Genomic DNA, 22,871 nt, shown 5'->3' on the forward strand with positions numbered 1-22,871 from the left:
GGGACAGGAGCCAGCACCGCCCCGCCAGCTGCCTGCTCTCCTTCCAGGGGCTGGGAGCGCGACACTGCAGCACAGAGATGCTGAGAGCGGCTGTCCACCCACCCCCCCCGCCCCGCCAGCGCGCACACGGGATTGGGACCTGGCAGTCCCCCACTTTACCTGTGCTCCTGCGCCGCCCGCGTAGGCTCGTATTATGACGTGTGGGCTCTTACAGGGCATGTGTTCTTTCTGCCCAGACTCCCAGGACTTAGAAGAAAGAATGGGACCCCGGCCTCCCCGTCCTAGGCAGTCGGGAATGGCCGGTGCATTTCCAGAGGCTTCTGTGTGTACACTAATTGTAAAGGCTGCGTGTTTCATAAATTGTCTTATCGCTACGCATTGTGATTGTTACACAATTATTTTTTGCTAGCCTGGTATTTACATTCTCTTTTTTAAATGACAGTTATAGATTTTTGTTTGACTAGAACTCTGGTTTGTGATGAAGATACGAATTACCAGAGCCTGCGATTGAGTTGGGCCTCTAAAACCAGTTGTGATCAGAGAAAAGGTAAGGCATTTGTGTTCCAGCACAATAATAGGAGTTGGTGGCGCATTCGGGTGTCTTCTTGAATTTTTTGCTTTTTGTACCTTTAGTCATACTCAGAGATTTCCTTTATTGGAACTGGTTTTAAGTTCTAAGCAACAGCATTTCATACTGTCAGGCTCTCTGGTCAAATCCACGATCCTCCTCGTGTCCATTGAAGTAGGTAAGAGCCTTTGCACATACTGGATGAGAGTCCTGTCATCTTTCACAGTGACTAGTTACGGAAGCCGTGTGGGTCCCTTGCAAATTGCTGTTAGTCCTTCCTGTGACTTCTCTCCAAGTTGTCCTCCTTCCGGGATGATCTTTCCTGAGCTGAGCCGGCTCCACGGAGGGGCATACTTTTCTGCGAGTGCACACGGTGTATTGCTGGGGAGATGAGGATGTGGAGTCGTTTGTCGGGGCCAGGATGTCGGGGGGTGGGGGGGGCTTTGGCCACAGTGGCCGTGCAATTGCCTGCGGGGAGTGGCCCCAGGGCACAGCCTTCTCGCCATGGACTGAGACGTAGCTTGTGCTTTATGAGAGAGCCTTCAGGGAGGACAGCTGAAGGACTGCTCCAAGAATACCTGTTGGGTTGGGTCATAAAGCTACCACATCAAAAAACAGAATAGAGGCCACATTTACTGAATGCTCGCCACAGGCCAGGCACGAGTCTAAGTGTTTTCCGTGTACTTACGCATTTACCCCTCATTCCCCCAGTGAGATAGCGCGCTGTTAACACCCCGACTTCTCAGTGATGCAGCCGACACACAGAAGGAGTAGCCTGCTCGGGTTACCCTGGGAAGTGCTGGGACCGAGACTAGGACCCGGACGTACGGCTACAGCCCACAACTTTAACCATGTTGTCGTGTTACCTCTCTTGAAATGACTTGCCTGGAGAGGGATTAAGAGAATGATTAAGGGACTTCCCTGGTGGCGCAGTGGTTAAGAATCCGCCTGCCAGTGCAAGGGACACAGGTTTGAGCCCTGACCCCACAGGCCACGGAGCAACTAAACTCATGTGCCACAACTACTGAGCCTGCGCTCTAGAGCCCGTGAGCCACAACTACTGAGCCCGTGTGCCACAACTACTGAAGCCCGCACGCCTAGAGCCCATGCTTCGCAACAAGAGAAGACACCGCAATGAGAAACCCACGCACCGCAACGAAGAGTAGCCCGCGCTCACCGCAACTAAAGCCCACGTGCAGCAATGAAGACCCAACACAGCCAAAAAAATTAATTAATTAATTTTAAAAAAAGAGAGTGATTAAGGAGTCACTGAAATATGGTCATAGAGAGCTTCTCATCACCTTGGGAAAAATTATGTATTGTTATAATCATCTCAACCCCCACCCCCGCCAAAAAAAACCCAGAACATAAAACTATGCTTAGAAGAAGTGATTAGAAATATTGTTGGCCAAAAAGTTCGTTTGGTTTTTGCCATAAGGTGTAATGGAAAAAAGCCAACCCAATAGATACACAAAAATGTTTAAAGTGATTATTTTTGGGTCAGTCTTGAGATTATAGGAATTGTATCCTTTGTCTTTTTGTATGTGCAAAATTTCTATGATTAGAAAAATTTTCCCATACAGGAAGTTGCAAAAAATAGTACATAGAGTCCCTTGAACCCTAGCCCCAGCATCTCAGCTTGTTAGTGGTGACACCTCCTACCTCAGTGCAGCGTCAGCCCAGGCAGCTGATGTCAGCACAGGGCTGGACCGCGGACCCTAGTCAGTTGCCCAGGTTCACACTGTGCAGGCCTCTCTCCAGTTGATCCCATGTGTAGCCACCGCCACGGTCAGGACACAGAACTGTTCCAGCTGCCTTGAAGGCGCTGCCTGGTGCTGCATCTCTAGCCACACTGTCCCCTGCCACTCTCTGCCGACCTCGAACCCCTTCTTCATAGCCATAGCTGTGGCCTTTCAAGGACATTATTTAGGTGGAATCATACCGCATATAACCTTTTAAGATTGGCTTTCTTCACTTGTAGTGAAGTGTAGTGTCCTTAAGCTCCATCCAAGTTGCTGCATGTGTCAAAAGTTTCCTTTTTATTGCTGAATAATATTCCATTGTATTTTGAAAATTAGTAAAGGGAAACCTCTCTAAAATGGAGGGGGAGGTCAGAAGGGGGCGCTCTTGTGCGGTACCACCTGAAGTACCACTGGAGCTCAATTATAGGAAGAATTGTCAGCTTCAGATGCCAACAAGAACCAGCAACAGGAAAAAAGCATCAGTTATAGGCTCCAACAGGAAAAACTGTGCCTTGCATCTCCCACAAGAAGTCATCTGCCCCAGCAACTCGGCCAGTGAGAAACCGTCCCCACCCTGAACTCTCACTTTTCTCCAGTGGACTTGTGTTCAAAATAACCCCCCCAGCTTCCTCCTTTTTCTCTATAAAATAATGTTCCTCTTCTTTATATGGGACTTGCCTATGGTTTTGGCCATAGCTTGCTTGTCCCAAATTGCAATTCTCTGCTATTTCTGAATAAACCCATTTTGCTGGTAAAATTACTGTTTTTATTTATTTATTTTGAATATTTATTTATTTGGCTGCACCAGGTCTTAGTTGCGGAACTCGGCATCTTTTAGTTGCGGCACTTGGGATCTTTTGTTGTGGCACGCAGGATCTAGTTCCCTGACCAGGGATCGAACCCAGGCCCCCTGCATTGGGAGCGTGGAGTCTTAACCACTGGACCACCAGGGAAGTCCCAATTACTATTTTATTTTTAAGGTCAACAGTACCATTCACCTGTTGAGGGGCATTTGAGCTGTTTGTAGTTCTTGGCGATTACAAATAAAGCTACTGTGAATATTGATGTACAAGTTTTTGTGTGGACATAAAATTGCATTTCTCTGGGATAAAAGCCCAGGAGTGCAATTACTGGGTGGTATGGTAAGTATATGTTTACTTTTATAAGGAACTGCCCCAAACTTTCTCCATGGTGGCTGTACCATTTTACAGTTGTACCAGCAATGTGTGAGATCTGTTTTTTTCACATCCTTGCCAGCATTTGGTATACCACTATTTTTTATTTTAGCCATTCTAAAAGGTACATAATAATATCTCATTGCAATTCTAATTTGCATTTCCTTAATGCTAATGAGGTTAAATGTCTTTTCTTATGCTTATTTGTCTTCTGTATCTCTTCAGTGAAATGTCTGTTCAAGTCTTTGGCCCATTTTCTAACTGGATTGTTTGTATTTTTATTGTTGAGTTTTGGGAGTTCTTTATATTATATATACTAGATACAGTCCTTTATTAGATAGGTGGTTTCCAAATATTTCACCCAGTCTGTATTTTGTCTTTTAATCCTCTTAACAGGGTATTTCATAGAGAAAAAGTTTTAAATTTTGGTGTGGTCTAATTTATCAGTTTCTCATTTTATGGATCATGCCTCTGGTGTCATGTGAAAAACTCTTCACCTAGCCCTAGGTTGCAAAGATTTTTCTCCTGTGTTTTCTTCTAGACATTTCGTAGATATGTTTTGCATTTGTATCTGTGATCCATTTGAATTAACTTTTGTAGATGGTGTGAGGTTTGCTTATGGATGCCCAGCTGTTCCTGCACCACTGTTCTCCTCCCGTTGAAGGCTTCTGTGCCTTTGTGAAACATCGCTTGGGTGTACTTTCCTGGGTGTATTTCTGATTCTTCATTACGTTCTATTATCTGTGTGTTTTTCTCTCTACCAATACCACATTGTCTTGATCACTGTATAGTAAGACTTATCACGAAACAGATGGATTCCTCCCACTTTATTCTTCATTTTCAGAATTGTTTTAGCTATTCTACTTTGCCTTTCCATATAGACTTTAGAATAATCTTGTCTATATTCACACACAAAAAAGCCTCCTGTGATTTTGCTAGGAATTGTGTTAACCTGTACATCAGTTTGTGGAGAATTGATATATTTGCTCTGATGAAGCTGCGTATCCCTGAACATAGTGTGTCTCCCTTTATTTAGGTCGTCTTTGATTTGTTTAATCAGCATTTTGTTATTTTCAGCATACAGATCCCTGTATATGTTTTGCTAGATTTACACCTAAGTAATTTGGAGGGATTATAACAATTGTGATGGCGTTTTTATTTTTATTTATTTATTTATTTATTTATTTATTTATTTTTGCGGTATGCGGGCCTCTCACTGTTGTGGCCTCTCCCGTTGTGGAGCACAGGCTCCGGACGTGCAGGCTCAGCAGCCGTGGCTCACGGGCCCAGCCGCTCCGCGGCATGTGGGATCTTCCCGGACCGGGGCACGAACCCGTGTCCCCTGCATCGGCAGGCGGACTCTCAACCACTGCGCCACCAGGGAAGCCCTGTGATGGCGTTTTTAATTCCGGTTTTCACATGTTCGTTTCTAGTGTATAGAAATGTGATTGATTTTTGTGTGTTGGTATTGTGCCCTGTGACTTGCTGATTTCACCGATTAGTTCTAGGAGTTGATTTTGGTTTTGTCATTACCTTGGGATTTTCCATTTAGACAGTCCTGTCATTTGAAGATACGGTGGATAGATGGTGGCGGAGGCAGCATTCTGGACTCTGCACTCAGTCTCCTGTGGCAGGACAGGTGGGTGGGGGCAGAAGGGGATGGGGGTCCAGGCTCCACAGGTGGGAAAGGAAAGCTCCTCCCTGGGCTGCCCTGTTTTTTAAAAGCTGAGTATTTGTGAAGGATCCCCCCTCCCCACCTGTCTCCTGTCTCTCAGATTTTATTGTGTTTGGGGATAAAGGAGTTTCCATTGCACAAGCAATACCATCACAAGAGAACAGTCGTTTATAGGATGGTCTCCGTGGTCCAGGCCTGGTTTTGAGCTGTTTGCGTGTGATCACTCATTTCATATGAAGCCATTGTCTTGAAGGACGCCTTTGCAGAGGTGTTGGGATGGGTAACAACCAGCCGTTTCACTGGGGCTTCTCTCGCCAGCTTGATTACTTTTGTTTGGTGACCTCTGTATTTTTACCAGTATGAACTATGCATTTGCAGGAGATGTGTGGTATTTAAAATGTTTAGATTGCCATTGTATTTTGGGGCCAAGGTGGTTCTCTTTAGAAATATGCATTGGATTTTCCACTATATATCACTGAGTAGGAGTCAGCACTTAATCTGTATATAGAAGATCACTTCTAACACTTATTCTGAAGTTTTTACCAAACTGACCTGGTTTGGTAGAAGATAACGGAAGTTTTTCTTAATATTTAATGGTTATTCTTAAGTATATCTTTATGCTAGTGTTAAAGTAATTAACGTCAGAGTTTGAATGTTTCTCCTTTGCAGGCCGTGCTGGACGAGTGTCTAAAGGATACTGTTACAGACTCATACACAAGGATTTCTGGGACAGCTCCATCCCCGACCATGTCATTCCTGAGATGTTGGTAATAAACTTTGGTCATCTTTATGACATAGTTTGTTTTTGTAGACAGTTTTGCTGAATAGTTTAATATAATTTTGAGTGTCGTATGATTTTGATCCCAGAAAAATCACTTCTGATCAAACTCGTCTTTAATCACAGAACTGGCTTCTAGGCACTAAGCACCAGTGAGGGACTTCACACCCATGTCACGTTTCTGGCCCTATAGGAGGACTGTCCACAGACGCTGCTGCTGTGTGTTTATTTATTTAGTTATTTGTTTGTTTATTTATTTTGCGGTACGGGCCTCTCCCTGCTGTGGCCTCTCCTGTTGCGGAGCACAGGCTCCAGACGCGCACGCTCAGCGGCCATGGCTCACGGGCCCAGCCGCTCCGCTGCATGTGGGATCTTCCCGGACTGGGACACGAACCCGTGTCCCCTGCATCGACAGGCGTACTCTCAACCACTGCGCCACCAGGGAAGCCCTGCTGTGTGCTTTTATAGTTCATGCTGTGGAACTGGCTTCTGTCTTTCCTCTCCTGCCTCTCTCTCCTTTCTCTCCCTCTCTCCCCGCTTCCTCTCCTTTCTTTCTCACCCTTTCCCTTTTCCATCTTCCCTTCTTTATCTCTGTCTCTCCTCTTCCCCCATCTCTTCATCTCCCATTTCTCTCTCTCCTTCTCCCACTCCTCTTTCTCTGTTTTCCTTTCTTCTTTTTCTCTCCTTCTCTCTCTAAAGTACTAGTCATGTGAATAGGTTAATTGATTTACTTAGTTTTACTGTTTCTGAGTTTAGGTTTTGTTCTTTTCAGCGTTGTCCATCAGGAAGCACAATACTGAAAGCGAAATTACTTGATATGGGCGAGCCGAGGGCCCTGCTGGCAGCAGCCCTCTCTCCACCTAGCCTGAGCGACATGGAACGCACCATCCTTCTGCTAAAGGAGGTGGGGCCACCTGATACTTGTTCGTCTTAGGAAAAGCTAAGATTTTTGGGGTGAATTTTAGAAGTTTCATACTGTGGATATCTTTAAGGTATTCTGACAGTTGTAAATAATCAGCATTTCCTTGGAAAAGCATGTCATGACTAATTTTTGATTCCAGATTTTATATATGTTGTTCAGACCAGCTTTGTTAGTTGTCTGAAGGTGAAGCTCCTACTCTCTCACCCGCCCCCGTGGGGGATTGCTGTTTGTTGGCGGGGCTGGGAAGCGCTGGATAGGAGATGGCAGCCGTAGAGCTCTGCTCTCCTGCCCTGGCTCTGTGAGCCTCCTCCCCACGTCCCCTCTAGTTCTGCTCTTCACCCTCATGCTAGCCTCTCCTCTTCCTGTTGCTGGAAGCCCTGCTCTGGTCCTGTGCATTCTCTGACTCTCCTCTGACCCACGCTCCGCTTTTGCTGCGTGCAGTGCCCGGTGCCCCGGCCTGGGCGCCTCCACCTGTTGGGCTGTGCACATCCTGCCTCAGACCCTCAAAGCTGGGGCTGCCTTTAGTACCTTGGGTACCTGCCTGGGCGTCCGTAAAATACACTTAGTCAAGTTGAGGATGTCGTTCTCTGCACAGTCTGTACGTTTTGGCTGTGAGTGACCACGTGACGTGGTGGTTGGAGGTTTGGTTTAGTGCTGTGCGTGCCATGTTCGTTAAATCTGGGACTTCAGTAGACTTTTGTGGGGGTAGCTTGAGCATCACCTCCCAGCATTAAAAAATAATAAAATGTGTTCTGAGTATCAAAACACGTATTAAAAAACTTTAGTGTCAGTCTTTCATAAGTTGACTTAGGTATCTTTTAGAGCCTTATTCACCAAAATTTGGTCGTTTCCTGTTTTAAACTCCCTGCCTTAAGGAAGAAAAGAGTGTGAATAAATCAGTGCTTGCTAATCGCACTAATTTATTTTATAAAGGTTGGAGCACTTGCGGTGAGTGGGCAGAGAGGAGATGAGAACCCCTATGATGGTGAATTGACCTTCTTAGGAAGAGTTTTAGCCCAACTTCCTGTTAATCAGCAACTTGGTAAACTCATAGTCCTCGGACATGTGTTTGGATGTCTAGACGAGTGTCTTATTATAGGTGAGTGTGGGAGCCGAGAAGCGGAAATGGGGGGTAATGTAAGGCTACTCCAACAGTCTTATCTTCTCTTTGTTTTTTCTCTTGTTAGCGGCATCTCTTTCTTTGAAGAATTTTTTTGTGATGCCTTTTAGGCAGCATCTTGATGGATACAGGTATTTAACATTCATATTTGTTTTTTGTTGTTGTTGTGTTTTTTTTTTTGCGGTACGCGGGCCTCTCACTGTTGTGGCCTCTCCCATTGCGGAGCACAGGCTCCGGACGCGCAGGCCTAGCAGCCATGGCTCACGGGCCCAGCTCCTCCGCGGCATGTGGGATCTTCCCGGACCGGGGCATGAACCCGTGTCCCCTGCATTGGCAGGCGGACTCTCAACCACTGCGCCACCAGGGGAGCCCCAACATTCATATTCTTAAAAGTCACTGTGTTTTAGTGGTGTCAAGTGACACTGTTCATTGTCTGTTTATAGGAACAAAGTGGATTTCTGTGGCAACAGTAAGAGTGACTGTGCTGCGCTTGTTGAAGCGTTCAGGGTAAGTTTTCCCAGCGTGAGCTGTGAAGGCGGCTGCCACCGCTTGTCAGCACGTGCCATCTCTATCAGAAGCACTGTGAGGGTTGCCGATGTCCATTAGTGAGCAAAGTGTGTTGGGAGATGGGGACTTCCCTGGCGGTCCAGTGGTTAGGACTGCATGCTTCCACTGCAGGGGGCGCAGGTGCCATCCCTGGTCAGGGAGCTGAGATCCTGTAAGCCTTGCGGCACAGACAAAAAAAAAAAAAATTGTGTTAGGAGAAGTAGATGAGGGTGGGAGTCCAATTCTATGAAGTAGATTGGAAAAATTAAATTTGTAAATTTTCTGTGGTCAGAATGTGTTGAAATTGGACTTACTTTATTTGCTAACCGAATTTTTTTATTTTGAAACTCTGGATCATTTGTTTTTAGGCTTGGCAGACTTGCAGGCAAAGAGGAGAGCTGCGGCATCCGAAGGTCGGTGAGCTGTTTCTTTGTGGATGGCTGCCTGTGTCGTGGAAGCTTTCCGAGCCTTCTCTAGCTCAGCCTCAGCGCTGTGTGTGAACCGGCAGTGTTCAGCCTGAGCGGAGGTCACTGTGGATGGTTCTTAGGGCCCGCAGTCCAGGGCAGCTCCTGGGCTCACCTTCAGCTGTAGTCACTTCCCAGAGGCAGCCGTGCTGCCTGTCGCCCACCCCTGGGTAGTAGTGACCCTTCCTGTGTCAGGAGCCTCTTAGCTGCCAGTACTGAATACTTGTGGGATGTGCCTCGGCGTGTTGGCTCAAAACTAGGAAACCCGAAGCTTTTCGTTCTGCTGTTTTCAGCAAAGTTTTAGATAACGGGCTTGAAAAAACCAACCTGTTAGCCTTCATTTTTGGGGGTGGGCGTGGTTGCGTGTTGTTCTTCTTCTAAACTGACTAGGTTCAAAAGATTGTTGATAGGTCTGTGTGTTTAAATTTGCCATGCCTAGATGTATCCTTAAAATAACTACGTGAGTTACTCGTGAAAGTCACCTTTTACAGAGTCAGCCATATTATTTTTCTTGTTGGTGTATATTCTTTTTGGTGTATACTTTTAGCTGAGATATATGGATTACAGTAGCCAAATTAGCTCTAATTTGTTACGTTAATATTGAATATTATCCTTTTATGTATTTAAAGGATGAACTTGACTGGGGACGGTTAAATTACATTCAGATCAAGAGAATTAGAGAGGTAAGTTATAAATTCTTTGAATGCAAGTAAAGATGACTTATCAAAGTTTATCAAGTACCAGCAGTACCCAGGGTAGCAGAGAGTATTCCAAGAAGTACATCCTCGTTTCCAGCTTTGGTAGAATTTATGTGTTCCATTCACGGTTACATTGACTACAGCTGAAGGACACAGATTAAGGTCAGCAAAGGTAAGAGGCGGGTGGGGAGGAGCCAGGAGAGACCAGGTGCCAGCTTGCAGCCGTCCTCTCCCGGTGGAGTCTTCTGGGCAGCTCGATGTGTGACAACCACGTGAAGTACTGCAAGCCAGGGAGGCTGTCCCGAGCCTTGGCGTCCAAGGTTTTATTGAGGGTTGGTTACATAAGTGTGGGGTGCCCACATGGCTGACCTTAACTTCCTTAGTTTTTAGCCCCTCCAGAGGTTACTGATACTGTATGTCCTCACCATACAGAAGTCACATTTCTACCATGAACTGTTTATTGTGTCCAAGGCCTCAGGTAAACAAAGTCACTCTTACAAGGCAGGATATTCCAAGGGCCTGGAGGTGACCTGCCAGGAGCCAGACCTTTCTTTGGAATGTCCAGGGTGTGGACAACCGGGCCTACTGACTTAATCCTTTACTGCACAGTTTGCAAGACAGTCTGTCTTTTTTGTTTGTTTGTTTTTGTTTGTTTTTTTATGAATCTGTTTTATTTTTATTTTCAGAGAACTTACTCTTGGTTTGATTTGTCAGTTTTACTGTGCAGGTGTTTTGAGGGAAGGGGAAAGGTGGAGGATTTCAAAGGATTGATTTTTAATTTTTTCCATTAATTTAGTTTTTCTGTGTCTCTTGGTTTACGTTTTTAGTCTTACTGGGATGAGAATTTAATTTCTTAATACTTTCAGTCTTTCTAATTAAAGGTATTTAAAGCTGTGAATTTTCTTATGAGCACAGTTTGGGGCACATCTCATTGATTTGTGACATGTAGGGATCTCATTGTTTTCCTTGTCTGTAACTTATTTTAGTGTTGGTTTCCTCCTTGATTCAGAGTTTTTAGAAGAATATTTGAGTTTACAGGTAGAAAGAAATACTTTTAGGTATCTTGTTTTTTTGTTAATATTTTTGTTTTTATTGCATTTTGATCAGAGAAAGTGACTTGCATAAGTTTTAGTTGATTTTTAATTAGAGAAGTTGTATGTATCAATACTACAGCCTTACAGAAGATTTTTTTAAATAAAATTATTTTTTATTTATTTATTTTTGTCTGCATTGGGTCTTTGTTGCTGCACGCAGGCTTTCTCTAGTTGCGGTGAGCGGGGGCTACCCTTCTTTGAGGTGACTTCTCTTGTTGCAGAGCTCGGGCTCTAGGTGCGCGGGCTCAGTAGTTGTGGCACACGGGCTCTAGAGCGCAGGTTCAGTAGATGTGGCGCACGGGCTTAGTTGCTCCGTGGCACGTGGAATCTTCCCAGACCAGGGCTCGAACCCGCGTCTCCTGTGATGGCAGGGAGCTTCTTAATCACTGCACCACCAGGGAAGTCCCCTCTTAGCTTGTGTTTAATCACAAAAGAAGTATACGTTTATGGCAGAGGTTTTGGAAGTATTTAAAGGACTTGAAGCAAAGGCTGTGATCATAGTCTCCTGTTCCTCTGACACCTGTAGATGACTGTGTTTGTGCATTTGCAGTGGTTTCCTGTGTGTGCTTATAAACTGGGATCATGAAGCATATACAGCTTTGTATCCTGGTATTTTCTGTTAATATTGTATTGAGCATCCTTTCCATTCTTTATTAATTAATCTTTAATAAGATGGTTCTTTAAATGAGTTTTTAGATTTTTTCATTTATTTTTTTGGCTGCATTGGGTCTTCGTTGCAGTGCAAGGGCTTCTCATTGCGGTGGCTTCTCTTGTTGCGGAGCACAGGCTCTAGAGCATGCGGGCTTCTGTAGATGTGGTGCGTGGGCTCAGTAGTTGCTGCTTGCAGGCTCAGTAGTTGTGGCACACGGGCTTAGTTGCTCCACAGCATGTGGGATCTTCCCAGACCAGGGCTCGAACCCGTGTCCCCTGCACTGGCAGGTGGATTCTTAACCACTGTGCCACCAGGGAAGTCCTAATAATATGGTTCTTCATAGCTGCAGTGTTTCATCCCATAGACATACTCATGCTTTCCCCATTATGTACTACTTTTCTAAGTGCATTTGCTATTCTGAATAATATAATCACTTGGAGACATCATCTCCCAGTGTGTTTTTCTTAGGTGGCTGAATTATATGAAGAATTGAAGACTAGAATCTCACAGTTCAACATGTATGTTGATTCCCGGCGGCCTGTCATGGACCAAGAGTATACATACAAGCAGCGATTCATCCTGCAGGTACTCTGGAGTTTCCTGGATGTCTCTTCCTGGTTCTTTCTGCTTATTAGGTCTTGTGGTTTTGACGGTGCTTATTTCCTCCTCCTTTTTTTTTTTTAATGATTTGGAAAGCTTACAGTTATTAATTAGAAATCTGACGGCTTTTTAAAATTTTTAATTAATTTTTGGCTGCGTTGGGTCTTCGTTGCTGCACGCTGGCTTTCTCTAGTTGTGGTGAGCGGGGGGCTACACTTCATTGCGGTGCGCGGGCTTCTCATTGCAGTGGCTCCTCTTGTTGCGGGGCACGGGCTCTAGGCGCACGGGCTTCAGTAGTTGTGGCTCATGGGCTCAGTATTTGTGGCTTGCGGGCTCTAGAGTGCAGCCTCAGTAGTTGTGGCACACGGGCTTAGTTGTGCTCCACGGCATGTGTGATCTTCCCGGACCAGGGCTCGAACCGGTGTCCCCTGCATTGGCATGTGGATTCTCAACCACCGCCCCAGCAGGGAAGCCCTAGTTCCCCTTTCTGATACAAATCATGCCTCACAGGAGATTTTAGGTCCATAGTGCTAATACTGTGTTTGGGCACCAAGAAAAACTCTGGTCTTATACCTAGTTTAGGTTTTCCATGTCACTGAGTTGATGATCCAGACCCATTTCTAATCTCTGGAGTAGTGTTTCTAAAGACTGCTAAATGTTATTACTGCTTCTGGAGAGATCCTTTTGTTTTGGCGTTTAAGAAAGTAAAAATGCTGTTAACATTATTATGTCGTTCTTCCCTTGCACTGAAAAATTATTTTAACTTTGGAGGCCATGATCAAATTAGCTTGTTGGATGGAACCATCTAGGCATTGTGTAGAGGGAAGTGTGTCCTAGAAAGGTGGCCAGTACTTCTGATGTAGGGGCTCAGAGGAGGAGTACCTCTTGTATGTGTCAGTGTGTTGGCTGACGCATACAGAATTGGGTTCTAGGTGGATCCTGTAAACTGGGGGATGCTGGGAAATGGAGTGTTTCTCTGGATGTAAAGTTACTTGAAGTTTAGGAGAGACTCTTCCATGGGTGTATGTTTCATATAGTATATTTTTATTGAAGAAGGGACTCCTCGCAGCATGCTTTTAGAAGTGAATATTCGATGCAAGCCTGCTGCTCTAAATCTAAGTGTCTTAATTGTAATTTTATCTAAACATTTGGGAAAGGGCCTGACCCATAGAAATAAGTATGTCAGGGAAAATGTAGAAGAAGTTGGCTAACCCCCGCGGCTCTCTGTGTACAATCATTTGTATCCTTGCTCAACTCACCACTGCTTTCTAAACCTCATTCTGAAAAGTACTTAGGCTCCTTGGAGGAAAGACCATGCAGAAAGTGTTTCGGTTATGGGGAAGTAACCAGAGTTGTGACTTTCTGCTTGATTGGTTTAAAGGTCCAGTGTTTTTTTTTGTTTTTTAACATTAAGCTCATCTTTTATATTGTAGATGATACTCTGGGATGAGGTTAGTATATTGGTGAGATAAAGTGATAAAATAATGCTGTTACTTCATGAAAATAAGTTTCTCTTCCAGGTTGTATTGGCAGGTGCTTTTTATCCAAATTACTTTACTTTTGGGCACCCCGACGAAGAGATGGCAGTGAGGGAGCTGGCGGGCAAAGACCCAAAGACAACCATTGTGGTAGGTGGAGAGATAGGCAGCCTTCTCTGGGGTGGAGGCCAGGTGCTCAGTTTTCAGATGAGCTTCATTCCAATGTGGCGAACACGGAACATTTTATTTCCCCACTTGCCTCTATATTTTCATAAGTACTAAGTGGATTTTTTTCCCCTAAAGTGAATTTCATGGCTTGTCTGACCTTTTCACATGCATCCACTAGTTTCTCAGTCTCGCTTCCTGTTTTGCAGACCTAGCCTTAAAAAAGGAAGCCTTGCAGAGTTAGGTATTCATGGCTAACCTTGACTGCTCATGTCCCATTTTGAAGGATTTAAGATACTTCTCCATAAATTTAAGAACATTTAGTTAATTGACAACTTCATCTTACACAAAGTAAAGAGTTATATGGTTGGCACCTTTGTACTGTGATTTAAACTCTGATCCCCATTCATGCTTAATAGAATCACCTAGAGAGTGTTTATTTTGAAATTCAGATTTGAGGCCCCATGGCACAGAATCTGAACTAGAAAGTGTGGCCTGGAAATCAGTGTTTTAACATGAGCTTTGGGCAAATCTGATGGTCAGTCCCAGGCACTGACTATCAGATCAACATTTGTGGACCCTTTGTTTAAACCTGAGTACAGGATCACTTCAGGGTAGGCAACTGGAATAAAGCATTTGGCAATCGGGCTTTTAGCGGACCCTGGGTTCCATTACCGGCCTATATCTAATAAAAAGGGGGTATAGAGCACGTGGCAGAGTTGCTGGCCTAAAGTAAACATGCCATCATTGCCAGCTCTTACTCCTCTTGTTGTTTCCATCACACTGTTACTGAAGAAGTAAGAGTTCACAAGGGAGAGGGTCTCTGCAGAGCACTGGAGAGGAGCTGGTGCTCACACTGGGGACGAGAGGCAGCTGAGATGCAGTTTGTACCTGGGGGCGGGTTTTACCTGAAGGGGCCGTCATTAGATCCTTTTTGCTCTCGAGGAGGTGTGGCTGGGCCTCTGCTTGTACTGACCGTCATGGTGGACCAAGCCCTTCTGGTTGGCTTCCTCTCACGCCTTGGTGGTGCTCCCTCCTGACCTGTGCACCAGGGGAGGGACCCCACAGCACATTTCCTCAGACGTGGGCTGTGCTTGCCTCCTTCAGCCTGTTCACCTTGCCAGCCAGGGGCCAAAAGGTTGCCTGCTGTGTGCGTTATAAAAACTAAGTGTGGCTAGTGTTTACGTAGCGCTTATCATCTGTGAGGGCCTTTGTCGAGTGCTTTTTACTCATTCTTCTCTGAGCTTCACATTGGCTCTCTGAGTCGAGGACTTATTGTCCCCCTTAATTAGTGATGTGGCTGTTGGCTCCTAGGGTGGCTCCATAACTTTCTGCCTGCAGAACCCTGACAAGCCAGGACTTGAGCTCAGACCTGAGTCCCCAGCCCTTGCTTTTCAGCCACCCACTGCCTCTCATGGAGCTGTGCTGGGCTCTGAGATAAGCAGGTCACGGGGCAGGGGACTCCCAGTTTCCAGCTGGAGCTCGGAACACAGATTGCCCTGGTGGGAGGGAGAAAGCACTCGGACAGGGAGGGGTTGCTGCAGCTTCTTTCCTGTTAGAGCAGCCTACGGGGCGAGGATGCACCCCCTCCTCCACCAAGTGGTGCATTTCCCTTTAACATTTAAGTTCCTGCTGTTGCCTATATAGAAATACTATGTTTTAAAAAGATGTATTTAGTCAGCTTGGTTATTTGAAGGTAAAAATGAAAAATAAGTCTTAACTTTTCTGTATCAGACTTTTGGACTCTTTTAACAGGGGAAGAATTAGCCTTTGTTTAACATGTATTATTAAAACTTATTATAATTTAGAAGTCATTAGTCCTTAAATACCCTGCTGTCGGGTCTACGTCTTGTGCTTAAGGACAGCGTGCTCTGTTTTTGTGGACGTTATGACTGTGAGCTCTGTGTTTGCTCCTGTTAATGCAGTGTGGTGTTTTACAGCTGAAGCACGTTCCTCCCTATGGATTTCTCTACTATAAACAACTGCAGTCTCTCTTCAGACAGTGCGGCCAAGTCAGATCCATCGTGTTTGATGGTGCAAAGTAAGTAGTGTATTTTTGTAATCCACCGCAATTACGAAAGAACCACGAGATTTTATGTTTACAGGGGCTGATTCTTTCAACTTGGGGGCGTGTGGAAATGGGTCATCAGATGGGCTGCTGAGGACAGCTCTTAAAGCACAGCTGTGGTTTATCTTGTCGTCAGGAGCAGTTTATCTTCTCTTTGAACCACGTTCCTCCTAAAGGACGTCTGGTGCCGAGAAGGTTCAGTAGGGTGATGAGGTTCAGGGCTGGCGTGATGAGGTTCAGGGTTGGCGCTCTGGAAGTGCCCTGCACTCGGGCGTGTCCATCTGAGATTTCACAGTAAGTTGCCAGCCGCCAGAGATGCCTGCAGGAGAGTTTATCTGCTTATAGTTATTTAGAACTTAGATGTTCTGAATATTTTTGGAAGACAAATATTGCAAAACTCAGTTACATTTGGCCTATTTTAATTGCAGATAAGGAGTAAGTGGTGTGTTTTGGAGTATCACTTTGAGTTTTCATTTCCAAGAGAGAATGCTTATGCACAGAAAAAGCTATTAGGGTTTTTTAATTGATTTTTAATTTTTAAAATTGGGGGCTTCCCTGGTGGTGCAGTGGTTATGAGTCCGCCTGCCGACGCAGGGGACGCGGGTTCGTGCCCCGCTCCGGGAAGATCCCACATGCCGTGGAGCGGCTGGGCCCGTGAGCCACGGCCACTGAGCCTGCGCGTCTGGAGCCTGTGCTCCGCAACGGGAGAGGCCACAGCAGTGAGAGGCCCGCGTACCGCAAAAAAAAAAAAAAAATTGGAAAAAATTTTCTCGTGTCCTACACATTTTATTAATTTACAAAGTTTTGTAAATCTAGTAAATACTTTTAGTTTTTCTTTGCTTAATGTCCAGTAACTCAGGTTGAGCATATTCACTCTGCTTAACTTTTGGATTAATTGCCTCACACATTTCAAGTTCCGTTCCTGTGACTAATATATTGATTTTCTTTGTAAGCATGTAAATGCCTCACATGGCAACTATATAACCCTAATAAGTAAAGTCTTTCTAGGTGCTTCTAACAACTGTTACAGATTTAATTAAACTTACAGTGTCTCAAGTTTTCTTAAATATTCTTATATAAATTAGCAGTCAAATTCTTAATCACATATCCAAAATTACTTACTTAAAAATTGGATCCTCGTAGCTACACCATCTTTCTTGAATATGGAAAGTCCATTTGCCTTGCTGAGCCTCCAGTTCCGTGTGCGTGGGTGCTCTTCGTACTGATTTGGATGGTGCAGTCTGGGCTCTCGCTAAGCTTGCAGCGGCCTCTTTCCTTAATCCTTACTGCTGGATTGCATTTGGTGTTCATTTCTTCTTCTTTCTGTCAGGGTTATCTATATAGGTATTCTAATTATATTTTACTCGATTCCTCATAGATTTCTGGTGTTTAGTCATAATACCAATGTCATACCAATTACTTGGGGATGTAACCGTGTTCTTCTGGTGATACCAGTCCTGTGCATCAAATATTAAAGGCAGAGAATGACATAAAATAGTTGCTGAGTCAAGACTGTCCTCCCCCTTGGGATCCAGCAGGGCCTGCTGTGTGCAGGACCAAGGGCACTGGAGCACAGGCCGTACGTGGGCGCACGTTTCCTCCTGTGAGACATTTTCAAATTAGTGGTCGGCGTGGAGAGTAAAATCAGTTCCACAGATGTTTGCCCATCGTGAAGTGTCCTGGGAGAGGCCTGGGGGGTTGGAAGAAGATATCGTATCTGAGGCTCGGAGTAGGAGCAGTGACATTCACCTGGGCCTTCCTCTGGAGGAGTTGGAGGGGCCTGGAGGGGAGGCAGCCCTGGCAGGTGGGGCAGGAGCCCAGTGTGAGCGGAGCTGTGGTTTGGGAAAGCGTAGGGTGTGTGCCAGGCGCAGCCAGAGCCCTCTTGCCGGGAGCTGGTTTTGTGTCAGATTGAGTCTGAAGAGTGGGCGTCAGGCGCTGTCTTTCGGATGGTATTTGTAGCCAGCTGACGAGTATGAACGCCAGTAGTGGGTATTTAGAGAGCCCTGGGTGTTCTGACTAGAACTGTGTTTTGTAGAACTTAATTGGGGAGTGATGAAGAGGAGACGAAGCCGGCCAGCATAAACTTGGCAGTCGTCCAAGCCCAGGTGACTTTTGACATGAAAAGGGGGCAGCGGATGGGAGGCAAGAGCTCTTGGATTCGGCTGTTGATGGCCCGTGGAGGACCAAGATGAGATAGGAGCCAGCGAGGGCCAGGACTTCAGCCGGGGGGAGTGGACAGGAGGGCAGGGCTGGGGGCTGAGGGGGGCGCGGGGAATGTCACGGGTTTGGCTCTCGCCACGTGTTGAGTTGAAAATACTCAGGGAAGACGAGAGTCTTGGAAATGTGCTATAGAGTATTTGAAAGAAATTATTTCTAAGGAGAGACTTAGGCTCCTTCTAGAGAAAGATGGCAGAAACGGAAGTGAATAAAGGGAGCTGAGGACAGGAGGAGACTGCACGTGCTCACTTGTAAGCTCATCCAGGGTCAGTGGAGGAGGCTTGAAAGGGAGCCGAGGGCAGGGGGACAGTGCGGTGCAGACAGGAGGCTGCAGAGAGGCCAGAGGACGGGGCGGGATGGGACGCGACAGGCTGCTCTTCATCAGCTCAGGGTCCTTCCAGGTCACCCAAAATCACACATTTCCATGACAGTAGTTGAAGCAGTCGTAAGTCTATTTTTCTGAGTATGATGTTTTGCTCCGGGAGATTTTGACATGCATATACAAACAAATGTAAACTTGAAGATTTTTCCCTTTTTGCAAGGAAGTGTCTGGCAGGCACCCTTACTGCATGTTTTTCTTTTTTTTAATTAATTTATTTTTTGGCTGCGTTGGGTCTTCGTTGCTGTGCGCGGACTTTCTCTAGTTGCAGCGAGCGCGGGCTACTCTTCATTGCGGTGCGTGGGCTTCCCATTGCCGTGGCCTCTCCTGTTGCAGAGCACGGGCTCTAGGTGTGCGGGTTTCAGTAGTTGTGGCACACGGGCTCGGTAGTTGTGGGTCACGGGCTCTAGAGCGCAGGCTCAGTAGTTGTGGTGCACGGGCTTAGTTGCTCCGCGGCATGTGGAATCTTCCCGAACCAGGGCTGAAACCCGTGTCCCCTGCATTGGCAGGCAGATTCTTAACCACTGAGCCACCAGGAAAGTCCCCTTACTGCATGTTTGATTCTTATTCCCCCAGAGGGAGGAATGTGATAATAGGGCGCTGCGATGTGGTTGGGTCGTAAGGTGGGGCATACCTCAACATTACTGGGTGATAAACTGGATGGTTTTTTGGATGGAGATCAGAAAGATCACTGAACTACTCAGTTGTGTGCTTTTCTCTGTCTGATTTTTATTTTACAATAAAATAGAAGAAAACAAAAACCCGAATCTGTCACTTTGTTCTAATGATGAGAATTAAGATTTCTTAGCCGAAAATTCCTTTTGAACTTAATCTTTATTCTGCATTATACTGAGTAATACATGAGGATGATACTTGGTTTTAATTTAATGGTATGTCATTGTAACTTTTATTTCTCTTAAGTGAATAATTTTCCCTTAGATACGTCTTCTTGATTAATTATTGAAGGAAGAGTTGCTGGTATTTTGAAGAGAGGTGTTACTGAAAATCTCTGTCTAAACTTGAGAGAAATTAACATGCCTCATAAACTTATTTTTTTAATTTACATTTGTGGAACAGAGCCTTTGTGGAGTTTTCACGCAATCCAACAGAGAGGCTTAAAACTCTTCCTGCAGTGTATATGGCCATTAAGATGTCTCAGCTGAAAGTTTCCCTTGAACTCAGTGTTCATTCTGCAGAGGAGATTGAAGGGAAGGTGCAAGGAGGGGCTGTTTCCAAGCTCAGGAATACAAGGTATTTTCAGAAGGGAGGCGGGCACAACTCTGTCCACCTGCTTTCACATTCTCAATATTATTTTTAAACAACTGTTTAACCTTGCTTAAGTTCACACTAAAAGCACTGGCGTGGTAGCCTGGTTTCATCATCTCCTAGCTGTGTGTGCTTGGGCACATTACTTGACCTCTCTGAACCTCAGTGTTTTCATCTGTTTAATAGCTATGATACCGATTGTACAAGGCTGTTTGGAGGATTGGGTAGAACCATTTGTGTCATTTTCAGTTTAAATCGAAGGGATTGACCCTAATGTTAGTTTCCTTTCTTCCTCCTTACAGTTACTGCCTTTCTCTTCCTAAGCAGAGGAGAGTCTCCCTTGCCCTTAGCAGAGCCAGCAGTGGGACAAGACGCAGGCGCAGTTGGGAGCAGCCCACCACTTGCCAGCACAGGCCACCCGTCCCTGTTGAGCAGGGTGGGGGGGCCGGACTGCCTGCAGGGGTCTGCTTGGCCCCCAGGCAGCTGCTGTGCAGTTCGCAGGCTGGCTTCTCTTGGACCAAATTAAATCGCCCTTCAGTGTTTCTGCCAGGTTACTTTGCCTTTCAGTCATATTCACACAGTGCTGTATGTAGGAATTCTCCCGCATCTTTTCTTGCTTGTAATCTTTTTAACCCCATGAGGAATTTGACAGGGATTTGAGGAATTGCTGAGGTAGGGAAGTATGTTCCATCGAGTTTCATCCAGTGTGGGATGGTTTGATTCTGCGAGTTTGGGAGTTGAGTGGGTTCAGTCTGTAATAACGTGGAGTAGGCCTGTCTTGCTGGGTAGCTTAGCCTGAGTCACTCTTGTTTAATAAGTGGGTTGGAAAATTGGGAAGAGAGGTGGATCAGATCTCTTATAATTCTTCCTCTTCATTTAAGAATAAAATTATTAGGAAAGGAAACTTCTTATCAATTTATGTTTCATCTCCTGGAATTTTAGCATCTATTACATTATTGCTTCAAGGGATGAATGATAATTCTTCAGTTTATTAGAAAATCATGTATGTGTTTCCTAAGAGCATTAAATAGGCTTGGATTCTTGTAGTTTTCTAAAAGTCAGAGTCAGTCACCTCTGAAACCACAAGTTAGGAAACATTGCAGGTCCTAGATTTAGAATTTATATCCTTAAAAGTAGATATTCTGTAACAGTCTTGACCTTTAGAATATATTCCTGAAGGGTAGTATGTAACTACTGGGGTACACACCCTCCCCCAGGGCAGCTCAGGAAGCCATCAGAAACTCACATTTCAGATAAGATCGACTTCGTTTGTCATCTCGGCTTTAGGTATTTTATTAAAATGTTCTTTTCTTATAGAAACAGTGGAATAGTTCAAGCAGTAACTTCATATATGTAAACATGTTTTCTTTGTAATACTTTTATTGCCTTTTAAAATAAATTGTGTCAAATAGGGTGAATGTGGACTTCCAGAAGCAGACAGTTGATCCTGTGCAAGTCTCATGTAACACGTTAGACAGATCCCAGATGATTACAGATCTCTTCTTAACAATTGATGTTACAGAGGTAAGAATGGTGTGGTCCAATCATCAGAGCTTTTCTGTCTTCTTAATCTAGAGCTGTCATGTTGTATACATGAGATAGTGGATGTATAGAGACACTCGCCCACAGCCTGTGTACCTTAGTCATCTACACTGGACCCTTAAACAGTGTGGGGCTAATCCATGGGTAACTCACTGTCGGCCCTCCGTATCCGTGGTCCCACCGCATCCTCAGATTCGACCAGCCACGGACCATGCAGTCCTGTAGTCTTTACTGTTGAAAAGTATCCGGGTAAGCAGACCCTCGCAGAGCAAACCTGCCTTGTTTAAGGGTTACCTGTAGCAAATCTAGGTGAGCTTGAATTACTCTCACTTGCTGAATTGAAATGTGGCTGTAACACAAATGTGTAAACACAAATATTCATTCTAGAGTCAAAGTTTAATTTTTAAAATGTTAGTACATTTTAAAATCAGTTTTGGCGACAAGATACATGTAAAAATGTTAATTGGCATCGTGCTATTTGCTTGTGTAATTCAATTTACATCCACAAAACTAGCATTGGCACCATTATTCATTGGGGTATAGTTTTTACTTCTTCAAAATAAAATTTCAGTTAAAATGCATCGGGCTTCCTGGTAAATCCGTAGTTACCCTTCACTGGGAGACTTCCCATAGAAACCTGGATGCCAGGAGACTGGAGAGCTCCAGCAGTGCGGCCCTGGCCATCTTGCAGCGGCAGCAGGCGAGGACATCCACTCTCCCGTCCCCTCACTGCTCTTCCAGGGGGCTGTGCGTTCACCTGGCACCCAGCCCTCGCCACCCAGAGGGCCCCTGGGGCCCCTGGGGTCTGGTCAGGGATGGAACAGCCCTGTTCTCACGTGCCCCCCAGAGCCTACAGTGCTTGTGTGCCCGCAAGTCTTGTGCCTCCAGACAGCGTTCCTCACCTCGCTCAACCCGGGCACCCCCTCCCCCGTAGAATACTTAGGGACCGGGGAATCTGGCTTGTGGCATGTAGTAGGGTGGTATGCCAGGGCTGCAGTTTGAGAGTCTGTGCCTCTTGACGGAAATCCTCTCTAGAGTTCATCTCTGCTCTTCCTCCTCCTTTTTAGGTGGTTGAAGTGGGGCACTTTTGGGGATACAGGATTGATGAAAAAAGCTCAGAGATTCTGAAAAAGCTTACTGCTGAAATCAGCCGTCTGAAGTTGGTGCCCTTGCCCGTTCACCCACATCCAGACTTGGTCTGTCTGGCTCCTTTTGCTGATTTTGATAAAGAAAGCTACTTTAGAGCACAAATCCTTTATGTTTCTGGAAATTCTGCTGAGGTATGTTTTTCTGTAACAAATCACTGAAAGGGAAATGAAACAGACTTATAGCAGTTGATGGAAAGTCTTTTCTAACCTCAAGTGGAAATTAAATATAAACTAATTACAGTTAGAAAAGTGGTCTAGTAGCAAAGTTACTTCCCTCAGTGACGTGAGGATTTAAGCCCCAGTCCCTGGGAATCCTGTGATGACAGAGCTGGGATGGACGGCCGCGTGGCCGTGGCGCGTGGCACAGCGTTTGCCTGGGCCTGTACTAACGGAGGCACTTTCCTCATCCTCTAGGTGTTCTTTGTAGACTACGGAAACAGAGCGCACGTAGCTCTGGACGTCTTAATGGAGATTCCCTGTCAGTTTCTTGAACTTCCCTTTCAGGTAAGGTCGAGACGCTCCTGTGGTCTGAGAGCGTAAAGCTAGAAGGGTTCTGGAGGCCATGTGGTTGCCC

At 45.4% G+C, this 22,871-nt stretch overlaps 1 protein-coding gene across 5 annotated transcripts in view; it reads left to right on the forward strand.

Moving 5' to 3' along the window:
- The window catches only part of TDRD9 (tudor domain containing 9), a 79,582-nt gene that overhangs the window by 34,629 nt on the left and 22,082 nt on the right, over positions 1-22,871 (forward strand). For 3 of the 5 annotated variants that reach the window (XM_032624147.1, XM_032624146.1, XM_032624150.1), the window contains 15 exons: positions 443-547; positions 5,830-5,927; positions 6,711-6,842; positions 7,794-7,959; positions 8,048-8,111; positions 8,424-8,487; positions 8,895-8,939; positions 9,620-9,673; positions 11,903-12,019; positions 13,555-13,662; positions 15,618-15,718; positions 19,419-19,592; positions 21,020-21,131; positions 22,217-22,429; positions 22,712-22,801. In XM_032624147.1, coding sequence (XP_032480038.1) covers positions 443-547; positions 5,830-5,927; positions 6,711-6,842; positions 7,794-7,959; positions 8,048-8,111; positions 8,424-8,487; positions 8,895-8,939; positions 9,620-9,673; positions 11,903-12,019; positions 13,555-13,662; positions 15,618-15,718; positions 19,419-19,592; positions 21,020-21,131; positions 22,217-22,429; positions 22,712-22,801 — 1,643 coding nt within the window. The remainder of the gene's footprint in view (positions 1-442; positions 548-5,829; positions 5,928-6,710; positions 6,843-7,793; positions 7,960-8,047; positions 8,112-8,423; positions 8,488-8,894; positions 8,940-9,619; positions 9,674-11,902; positions 12,020-13,554; positions 13,663-15,617; positions 15,719-19,418; positions 19,593-21,019; positions 21,132-22,216; positions 22,430-22,711; positions 22,802-22,871) is intronic. The other 2 variants (XM_032624148.1, XM_032624149.1) reach the window with 2 other exon arrangements.

This window comes from Phocoena sinus, chromosome 2, assembly GCF_008692025.1.
Source record: "Phocoena sinus isolate mPhoSin1 chromosome 2, mPhoSin1.pri, whole genome shotgun sequence".
Classification (NCBI taxonomy): Eukaryota; Metazoa; Chordata; class Mammalia; order Artiodactyla; family Phocoenidae; genus Phocoena; species Phocoena sinus.